At 53.6% G+C, this 11023-nt stretch overlaps 1 protein-coding gene across 1 annotated transcript; it reads right to left on the bottom strand.

Annotated features, from left to right (window-relative positions):
* Positions 1-5952: 5952 nt before the first annotated feature.
* PRRG3 (proline rich and Gla domain 3) lies at positions 5953-8938 on the bottom strand. Its single transcript, XM_004390049.1, is given in 4 exon segments — positions 5953-6480; positions 6832-6886; positions 6888-6957; positions 8866-8938. Coding segments are annotated over 4 exon segments (726 nt in total).
* Between the last annotated feature and the right edge of the window lie 2085 nt (positions 8939-11023).

The following is an 11023-nucleotide window of genomic DNA, read 5'->3' as shown; positions in this document are numbered from 1 at the left end:
CAACGTCATGATAAATGGAGAAAAGATTGAAGTTGTCAAGGATTTCATTTTACTTGGATCCACAATCAACGCCCATGGAAGTAGCAGTCAAGAAATCAAGAGATGCATTGCATTGGGCAAATCTGCTGCAAAAGACCTCTTTAAAGTGTTGAAAAGCAAATTTGTCACTTTGGTATGTATTGCATACTGCATGGTTTAAAATCAAGAACGGTGTGTGTCAGGGTTGTATCCTTTCACCATACTTATTCAATCTGTATGCTGAGCAAATAATACCTGTCCCTGACTTGCCCACCCTCTACCAGGAATTCAAGTGCCATGGCTCTGGCTTTATGGTGCAGCAGGTGGATAAGAAAGGGAGGCCCAAGAGGGACTTTGGAAGCCTGGGGCCACTCTTGTGTGTTAGCATCCTTGTATGGGCTAGCCAGGGACCCTGAGTCACTATCTAGAATGCTGGTCTCTGAGGAAAAGGGCCCAAGTTCAAAAACCATGTTCAGAACATGACTCCACCTGTGTGCTGGGGAGTGCCTGAATAGCCTTCATTTGACTTCTCAGCATCTCCAGAAGGTTGGCATCACCCAACAAGAATGGAACCCGAGGCTCTGGCTGCCATCTTTGGCATGGAGCCTCCACATTAAATCCTCAGTGCCACCGTCTCATCACTGCTGGGGCTCTTCCAGTTCGAGGGCAGATCACTGTCACGGATGGAGGCTAACACGGTCTATGCCGCTACTTCCCACAGCTCTAGCTCACTCCACATCAACAGCTGGGAGCCCTTTGCTGTTAAGAGCCCACTCCCTCCATATGGGCGCTGGGACATCATTGCCTTCTGAACAGTCCCTGACCCTAGCTGCCTCAGAATTCAGGAAGCAGAGCCAGGACAAAGCCTAAGTGTCCTGTCCGACCTACGTAGGGCACAGGACAAAGTCTCCCTCCCCCACTCCTCCAGCTCTGAAACCGAACAGGCCATCCTTCTAGCAAGGACCCCTCTGTTAGCAACCAGGGGTCAGGTGACAGGGAAGTTGCTAACATGATTTGTGACAGAGCTTACTCACCTCATCCCAGGGGGATGGGTCGAGAGATCATCTTACACAGCTTGAGGACAACTTTAGGACCCAGGACATCCGTGCTTCCTGCTCCTAACCTGGTTTGGGTTGTTTCCTCATCTACTGTCTGACTTTTGGAAAAACAGGTTTGGCCCCCCAATCAACCATACCTCACGGAAGTCATAGACAGGCATCGGCCGTGAGCCCAGATGGAAGAGGCCAGGACACAAGTGAATGTCTTTGCTCTTTATTATTACTGGTGATTTCTTTTACAGAAAGAGACAACATTCAACAGCTAAACTCAACAATTTTAAAAAGAGAGAGAGAAATCGGAAGCAAGTGTGTTTGCGGCCCCAGGCTCAAGTGAAATCCTGCCATATTGTTGAGTGTGCAGATGTCCTAGCTGACAATGGTCACCACATGAACACAAGCACAGTTTAAAGTGGGACAAAAATGACTCTATTTCACAGACATCATTCCTACAGGCTCAGTTGCACATACCAGGGTTTCCACCGTCACGAATTCACAATAGCAGGGTGAGATAGCAGGTGGGCGCAAGCCTGGGAAAGGGACATCTGTAAGGGGAGACGGACTGGGAGGCCAAGGAGTTGGGGATTTATCTCGATCCTGGATGTCTGTGTTCCTGCTCGGACCCGAGGGTGGGAGAAGGGCAGGCACTGATCACTGGTCAGTTAGCAGCACAGCGCGACAACTGGGGAGGCAGTGAGCCGGAAGGGGTGTCGTGTTTGGATAGCTTTGTCAGAGAAATGCTTGAGAGAGAGCCTGTGAAAGGAAAACCTCCCTAAGTTTGAATGGGGACGAAACCTCCCTAAGTTTGAATGGAGACGAATCATGGAGAGGCTAGTCTAATAGCAAAACATCTGCTTTACAGAATCCTTAGAAAGCTACACAGTTGTGCGACTTTACACTTGAGTTCATAGACTCCGTTACTCAGAGGATAAAGAAAGGAGTAGCGTGAAAGGCGGCAATAGTCAAACGTTCCCACGGTGGAGAGAACCAGAGATCATCCAGGACAGAAGGAGCCTCACACACGAGGACTGCTAAACGCCAAAGCTGAAGGCACGGTGAAGGGATCCTTAATATCTTGGGCCCTTTATTTGCTAAAGGGACTCATTTTATACTGGATTCCTCTTACACAAAAGACCCTGAAATTTTACTAAAGGGAAAAATATTTCCAATATTTTCACTCAGCAAGACTTGCGGATAACTGCGAATTCTCTTAAATTGCAATTTGCTCGAAGTTCTGAATGAGTGGGCTTCCAATGAATGGGATTTCACTGGCATTGCAGGCAGTCTGATTACAGTACTCTTATCTTAAATGAGCTAATTACACTGATTAGTATTAGGAGAGTGCAGTGGGGAGGATGTGTTTGTTTCTTAATCGGCACAATCCTGAAACGAAGCCTCATTACTTGTCAGGCTGAAACCCAGCTTGGCACCTCAGCTGTGAGTGTGAGTGTACACACCCGAGACAGAGCACACACACTTCTAGAAAGACAGAGCTGAGAGAGTAGGGAGCCTCTCCTGCTCTCTCGCTCCCTCTCAGACAAAAGAACATTCTAGAGGCAGTGTTGGCTTTTTCTCATCTCGTGGGATGCCATTTGGTCAAAAGGTCTCCTCTGGCTGGGGGTTGGAAGTCCTCCATGCACTGGAAAAGGCAAACCAGCTGGCTCCAACAACTTAACAAAACGACAATGTCCCGCCCGGAATCCCTCCCATTTGGGCCACCAAAAGACAACGTCCAACAAATTGGGCTGATTCCTGGTTTCCAAAGCACCCAGTGGAATTCACACGAGTGGCAGTGGGGTTCTCGCGGAGACCGCTCAGTACTGCGTTGCCATCAGCCAGAACGCGACGCAGCTGTGCTGGTGGTGTTCAAGCGGGCGCAGTGCCCATGCCTCCTTCTCTTGTGCTTTCATGTGGAAACCCCGAGGTGAGGGGCAGACACGGAGGGACAGGATGGTGGTTCTTGTTTTTGAAAGTCTTAAAAAGTTTTTGGTTTAAAACAAGTGACAGTCCTATTTCAATGAATTTTTTAAAGCCTTTTCTTCTTAATGAAGAAAGTCTAAATTGCTAGCCCCCCCTCCCCATTCTCAAAGTCAATAGTCACACACTTTTCCACACAAAAAAGGGAAAAAGGCCCAGGAGTGCTCAGATAAGCATGTGAGAAAAGGCAACATGCACACATACACACACACACACACACACACACACACACACAGGCCCCAAGACAACGAATATGTGGCTACTCAAGGTTAATACTGTATCAAATCCACGTCCATACAAAGACAGAGTTTGAAAAGTATGTACAGGGCGTTCTTAAAAGCCAAATGTGCACCACAGGAGTCATGCCCACTGTGTACTGCAGTCTTTTTCCTACTATATGCTTCTAAATGTCCCAGAGACTGCGGCCTCAATCCACCTCGAAGAACGGCTGTCAAGCACCTGAACCAAGACCACAGAGCCTCAGCTGTCCCGGGCTGCGCCAGGCCCTAAAGACGCTGACTCTGGGCTCTTCCCACGGGCCTGCACTCAGCCCCTGAAGGACACGGACCTGCCCTGGACAGGCCGTTCCCCAGGCGCCTGCTTCCTGCTCTCTCCCATCTCCAGCCAGCCCCAAGCTATCCGGGCACTGGGCAGAGAAGGGCTCCACAGAGGCCAAAGGCAGTGGGCATTGCTTGGCATCCTCCCTTTGGCTCTGGTCAGCGGGGCCCAGGCCTGGCTCTCTGCCAAACAGAGAGGAGGCACATTGGGGTAAGTGTCTTCTCATGGGCTCCCAGGTCACACGCAGGCACCTGCCTGACGAAATGCTGGGAGAGGGGGGCTGCCTTCCCCAGGTCCTCCAACATGGCCTCCACCATAGAAAAAGAAGGGGCCTGTTAGGTCAAAACTCCCTTTGTGGAAAACGGCTGGAGTGCAATGCTAGAGTCCCAGGGAGGGGAGAAGAAGGAATGAAAGGTGAAATGCCACCTGGTCAGCACCTCTGGGATGGGGGAGGGGACTGAAGGGCCAACTGGCAGGAGACTGACTCCCTAGGTTGAGGCTCAACGTTTTCAGTTTGGGGCCTCCCAACCTCCTCAGAGGCATATAAGGGCCTCAGCTAATACTGGTCCCCTATAACCTACATATTTCTGGAAGAATCTTCCTAAGGGCAAAGCTCACAGGCTCCCTGGTGCTTCAAACACTCCACAGAGATTAGCTCAGTCAGCTTCCAATGGGCCTGTGAGGTGAAGGGAAGGAGACCCCCCAGCCACAGGCCGAGTCGTCCATGCTGGTGGCCTCACTGGGATAGGAACACAGCCCCCTGACTTTAACACATCCACGGCAGGTCCCCAAGACCAGAGGGGTCTCCAGAAATCATCTGGGCCTCAAGGCAGAGCTGCATTCCAAGGCCAAGCCTAGCTGCCCGCCTTGGAGAGCTCTTTAGACAGCAAGAAGCTTGTCGAGTCTGTGTGATTTCAACTGCTGTGGTTGCCAACAGACCCAGTCTGTGCACTCTTTAGGGCCCCATAAAGATGTGCTACATTTTTTAAAGCACCACAGAGGAAAAATGGTTTGGCACTGAGGCCAGGAAGAGGGAGGTGGAAGTGGGGGAGGCAGTGTCGACAGTGTTTTATGCCTGGTCACTGACCGCTACAGAAAGGGGTTACTGAAAACAGACTAGCCCCTGGCAATGGCAGAGCAAACCCCAGCTGGACCTTCCACCCCAGGTCATGGGCTCCCCCCACTTCCCCATAAAGAAATGAGAAAAAAGGGACACTTTAGGATCTTCTCCCCAGTTGGGCACCATCATTAAGGAGAAATCATTGATCTGAAGTTCAACACACCAATACACGTAAAAGGAAGTAACCTAAAGTTCAATGCCAGAGAGCACAGGGCTGAGGATGTCAAGCTCATGGGTTCCATGGGCTTATAGGCCAGTTACCCTGCCAAGGAGAACACTTCAGCTCTCCGCCCCACAGCAGCCAGGTGTCAGACAAGTTTGTCCCGACAGCCGCAAGGACAGGGGAAAGAGCAGGGGCTATGCCAGGGCAAATCTTGAGCACTAACTGGAGCTCAGCCCGTCGTTGGAGGCCATGGGCAGGGTCAACGCAGTGGTTTTCCCCATGACGCAGCACTCCGGCCCAGCCCAGAGACCAGGAGTGGCCCTCCTGGGTGGCAGAGGAGGAGGGGGCTCGGCCTGCCAACCCCCTGCCCTCAACCTCCACACCCTGCCCTCCTGCCAGGTTGCCCCATACATTCCTCTTCAGTGGTCAGAGCAGGGAGGTGGGTGTTGGGGGTGGGGGGTCACAGACCTGTGCGACTTTCCTCGGCCCCTCTGAATGGCCCAGGTTGTACTGTTTTGCTGTGTTCCTTGTTGACTCACTTATTACTTTTTCATTTTGCCCAATCCTTGTCCCTGTCCTCAAAAGTCCAGCCAGGACAGAAAGCACAGGACTGCTGGGGAGAAGGACTGAATGTGTGCTAAAGGGCTGGCCTCTTGCCTGAACCTCTGTGGCTGGGATTCCTAACCCAGACAGGTCTCCAGTCAGCCCCACAACCCCGGGTCAGAGCCTGTGGACATCTGGGCCACAATCCAAGGATGATTCCTTTGGCCTAAGAGAAGCCAGCCCCTGACAGGGGCACAGGACGGTAGGGCCATGGGGGCATCCAGAAGAGCTGGTCTTTCTGGCCTGTCACTCTTCCCAGGGGACTTTGACTCATGCACGATCCCTACCCCTGACCCGCCCCACCCTGTCATTGCCAACTGACTTCCCATAAAAGCAGGGTTATGGAATTATTTGGCAACAAGGAGGCTAAGGCTGCTTTGCGGTGGCACAGTCTGAGAAAATGTGAAAAGAAACTCGAAGACACCTGAAGGAGGCTTCCACCCAGGGCCCGCGCGCCACTATTTGTCTGAGCCAGGGTTGGCAGCCACTATCTCCTCATACTTTGGGGGCGGATCGCTGTAAGAGACACTGGCCTCCTCACTGCTGCTCTCCTGGGGAGCCGTCACCTCCTCGTAGGATGGGGGCGGGGTGGCACTGGACCGTCTGGAGAGGGAGAGCTCAGGGAGGTACAGGGTGCTCTCCAGCCGGACCGTGGTCCTGCCCCCACGACTGGGCCCCAGCAGCACGTGCGGGTTGCTCCCTGCTTCCCGGTGGCCAGAGGACTCGGCCAGGCCGTGCACAGTGCCGCGGTACACCATGACCCGGGGGAGGCTGTGCCCAGCACGACTAGCAAGGTACCGGTTCTGAGTGTAGGAGGGGTGATGGCGGGTGGCCTTCTGCAGCTGGCACCTCCAGATGATGAACAAGGCGATGACAATCAGTAGCGCCACTCCCAGAAGGGGCACCACCACGTACATGTTGTCCGAGCTCTACGCGGGGTTCCGGACGGAGTAGACTGCGTTCGGGTACCCCTTCCGGAACTCCATCTGCGAAAGAAGAGCAAGAGGGTCACTGGCACCTGGAGAAGACGGGCACAGTGGGAGGCTCTCTGAGCACCCAGGCCCCAGGTGGGCTTCAGAGGCCCTCAGCAAGGCCATTCTGAGGTTCTGCAGGGTCTGGGGCTGCTGCTCACCCTTTCACACCTGGTCATCCTCAGAGGGACCCAAAGGACAAAGGGCACCCCTCCCAAGTGAGGAGGACCCCAGGAGTCAAGAAGGGTAAGGACACTCCTCTGCTCCTCCAGGGCTTCCCTTCTATGCTCCTCATTTGGTTGAGAGTCCAGCCCGTGTCCTCGGGATCCCAGCCCCCAGCCCCAGGGTGGTACGTGCCATCTACACTTTGTCCTCAAACACCTCCTTGACCTCCTCGTGGCTGCAGATGTCTTCCACGCAGCTCCTCCAGGAAATCACTGGCATGAGGAAACCACTTCAGGATGGAGTGGGTGTCCCTGGCCTCCAGAAACACTGAAGAGAGAGGGCAATGAGGCTGGGGATGATGAGTGCCAGGGCTCCCTCAAACCAGACTCAACCCAGGGCCCGAAGCACAATCACGGTGGGCATGAGGCCAACGGAGTGGGCAGATGCCAGACTTCAAAGCACCTCAGACATGGGTGGGGCTGACTTTCTGTGACACCATGAGAATACCATGCACCTATAAAGGGTCCAAACCAAACCAAACCAGTTGCTGTTGAGTTGACTCTGACTCATGACAACCCCATGTGTGTCAGAGAACTACTCCATAGGGTTTTCAAGGCTGTGACCTCTTGGAAGTAGCTTACCAGGCCTTTCTTCTGAGAAGCCTCTGGGTGGACTGGAACGTCCAACCTTTTGGTGAGCAGCTGAGTGCGTTAGCCATTTGCACCACACAGGGACTCCTCAGCAAGGGTCAGGCCTCTGGTTGGTGATGCAAGGACAATGAGAACCAACTGTGCAGGGAAAGCACGCTGCCTAGGGGTGACGGGCGGGATTTTGACCCTGGAAGTCATGGATGGATTTTCCCAAAGGGAAAAGCCCAGCTACAGTGGGGCTGCTGGTGTGGATTAGCTGTGCACCCTGTGAGCCTGAGCTTAGACTTTGAGTGGGGGACTAGAAGTGGGACTTCTCGTTCTCAGGGCAACCAACCCCCTTTGCCCTCATGGCTTGTCATGTCAGTGTCTGTCCTAGTGGCCTGGGTAGGTGCACATCTACCAGGAGCCAAGGGCCTGGGAGAGGAAAGGAGCTACTCAGCCAATCAGGTGCTGGCCACAGGGCTACCTGGGGAGAGGAAGGCTTTTTCCCATGAGTCCCTAGGCGTGACCCTCCATCATTGGGCCTGGGCCTAGAAAACTCACCAGCCATGATGCTCCCTCAGATACAGCATCTCACGTGCCTGGTGAAAGAGAAAAGAAAAGTCACAGCAAGATCACACCCAGAGCCCTTGGGGGCACCCGCTTGGCCCTGGGATGTGCCCACCCCACTGGCCTGGGGTCTAAGGTCAAAGAGCACCTCCATGTAGCCACTCATAGTTCTGTGCATCTCATTCTTCCCCCAAGCTACTCCTCAGAGGTGCCCTAAGGACCAGCAGAGCCCAAAGCAAACCCTTCCAGTATGTCCCCAATAATGTACTTTAACAGTCTAGACGACCTAAGGGTTAAAAAGAGAAAACGCCTACAGGGCGAGGCTCTTCCTTCCTTGCTTCCCTCAAGACACTTCAGAACTGGAAAGGACCTTTGAGACAGATGGGGACATGACGCCCAGAGAGACTGGGGACTTAGACAAGCTCATGACAATCAACAGTGACAGAGATAAGACCTGAATTCAGAACTAATTTTGATCCCGATGATAAGTCCCAGATACCTCTAATGACAAGCACAGTCCTTGATAACAGACAGCACGTGGTTAAGAAGCAGGCATTGGCAAAGCTTCCCATGGCAGTTACCACCATTCTCAAAGACATGGCCCACCTGGGGCTAGAGAAACCTTCGAGGCCACATGTTTCGCAGGGCCAGGCTCCCCCATGCACAACACAGTCACCTTCTTACTCGGCTTGCCAAAACCCGCTAGTCCCAAGCAAGCCCAGATGACCTGCTATGTTCATAGTCCCCAGACAAGGCAGCAGAGCACCTGGAATCCTCCAAAAACAGGCACCTCTCCTGTCTTTGCACTAAGGAACACTGCCACAGAGTACCAAGACATTTATTTGGATGGTTAGCACTGAGAAGCAGTGCCTGGAACATAAGCTGTTGTTCAGAAGTCTATCTCCTGCTCAGGAGCTATCCAGCCAGATCGACACCTTGGGGGCAGTGTACTGTTCACCCCCGCAGCTCTCTCTCACTCGCACACATATTCCTGAGCACTGGTCACGCCGTCCACATCTGGGAGCAATCGCCCCACCTCTCGCCTCTCCAAGCAGGAGCTCTGGTTTTATGACTAACTGGATGCAGGACACATGAACTGTGTAACCCATTGCGCTACCCTTTTTGCCCAGGCTGCCAGGAAGCTCAACGTTAACACTGCCATTGACCGCCAAGCAGGGACGAATTATGCAATAAGCAATTTACACACAGGCCTAATTATGCTTGCTTACTAATCTGTAGTGCACAATTTCACCTGGTTTTCACCACATCTTTGAAACCCCGGTGAAACTGTTCACTAAAGATTAGTAAGTGAACACAATTAAACTCGTGCATATGTTGCTCACTGGTTAATCCACCACCCCCGCTGCCAAGCACCGGAGTCCTGGAAGCTGCTAAGCACATATGCTTTTCTCCAGCGACACGGTCTATAATTTTCTATTTATATTTTAAGAGTCTTATTGTCTATTTCATCATATGTCTTCTACTCCTTTTGGTAAACGTAACTCAATTTGAAGTAAAAGGAAAAATGGCAAAGCTATCATCCTTCTGGGGAAGCACCATGTCTTGGGGCTGCCCTGTTTTGAGCCTCACAATAACCCTCACCCAAAAACTCTTCCTGTGTGCACTGGTCAACAGACAGCCTGCCCTCATGAGAAACGCTGGCCCTCAGCGTTTACAAGAGCCAAGAGACGCAACATGATCTCAAACTCCTCTTCCGTCATAAATGTCTGATGTTGTCCTACAGCCAGCACCTCTGTTGGGGGCGTTGTGGGTGTGGCCTGCCTAACAGCAAGTTGTTGATAGCATAAAAATGGAGGTGCCGTGTCAGAGTTTGAAAAGGATGGGCAAAGGTTTCACTGATAAGGGAAGATGGAAAATAATACATGTTTCACTGATTATTGAAGAGAAGCGCAGGGTTTTTTTTTTCTTTTTAATTTTTACGTAGAAGAATCATATAACAGCTTACACATAGCCAGCCACCTTCTGTCCCAAAAATGGCCGACTTGGTACATGCATGTACACCCACACATGTCATCAGCCGACCGTGTGTGATCCTGACACCTGCGGCAGCCATGAGTTCATTGGTAAGCTCTCAACAAGCCAGAAGCACGCCCTGGTTAAGCAGCTCAGCTGGCATGGGCCAGCCATTAGCCATTCTGTAGCTGCCACCACCATGGCTGCTGCGGCTGGTGATAAGGCCTCCTCTCCGCCCTCCCCGAAATGTATCAGCCTGCTTCTTCCCCTATAAATACACCATCAATAGGCTGTCACTATGGCAACAGGGAGGCGGCGTGAGGGCTCCACGACAGAGACTGCTGCTGCAGTCAGGCATGGCTGTGTCCCTCCTGCCCCTGGTGGTACCCTGGCTGCTGAGACGCCCAAGGCGTTTGTAACCCACTCCCCACAGGAACATGGCTGAAGCCGCACGGCTGCAAAGGAAGGAAGGCAGGGTCTGGCCGCCACAGAGACCTTCCTTAACCCCAACCCAGGCCCAAGCTCCAGGATCACTAGGCTCTGGGATGCCACTGCTCCCGAAGTCTCTGGCATGGGGACCAGAGGCCACCAGAGCCCCTGGTGTCCAAGACATGGCCTCCAAAGCACTTCTCCAAATCTTAGCCATTGGTGCCGTCTTCTCTCAGAACTGATCTCCAGGCAAGGCTTCTGTGACCTCCAAAGCTCATGACTCATCGACCTACCCGTGACACGGCCACTCCCAAATTCGGCGCAAACTCCAACTCTGGGATCCCCTTGCGCTCATGCCAGCCCTGAAAGTGCCTGTCCTCGCCCACCGTGGCCTGCCACAGCGCGCTGGCCCAGCAGCGCTCTTCCGGAGGCCTGGCCAGGCCTCCAGATCCTCCCCCACAGTGCCCGCGCTCAGCTCTTGGCCCTGGACCCCGAGCCTGACCTAGGGGCTGGGCGCCCAACCCCACTGGCCTCACCATTCTCCAGGCCCAGAGGCGGCCGCTCTGCCAGCGCACGCAGCCCGCCACCCCGCCGCGCCTCGCTGGCAGGCCCTGTCCCCGCCCACCTGCTCGGGGTCGACCGAGCCCCCAGTCCCGCTGCTTCCCGTTCCTCCCACCCCACTGCCTCCCACCGCCCCAGGCTCCTGTCCCGCCGCCCAGAGTCCCAGCCCCGCGGCCGGGCCACCAGACCCTGCCCGTTACCTCGGCCCCCGGCCAGCTCGCTCGGGCTCC

Source organism: Trichechus manatus, unplaced genomic scaffold (genome assembly GCF_000243295.1).
Source record: "Trichechus manatus latirostris isolate Lorelei unplaced genomic scaffold, TriManLat1.0 scaffold00279, whole genome shotgun sequence".
Taxonomy (NCBI): domain Eukaryota; kingdom Metazoa; phylum Chordata; class Mammalia; order Sirenia; family Trichechidae; genus Trichechus; species Trichechus manatus.
Note: the sequence above shows the minus strand (reverse complement) of the source record. Positions and strands in the feature narration are given on the sequence as shown.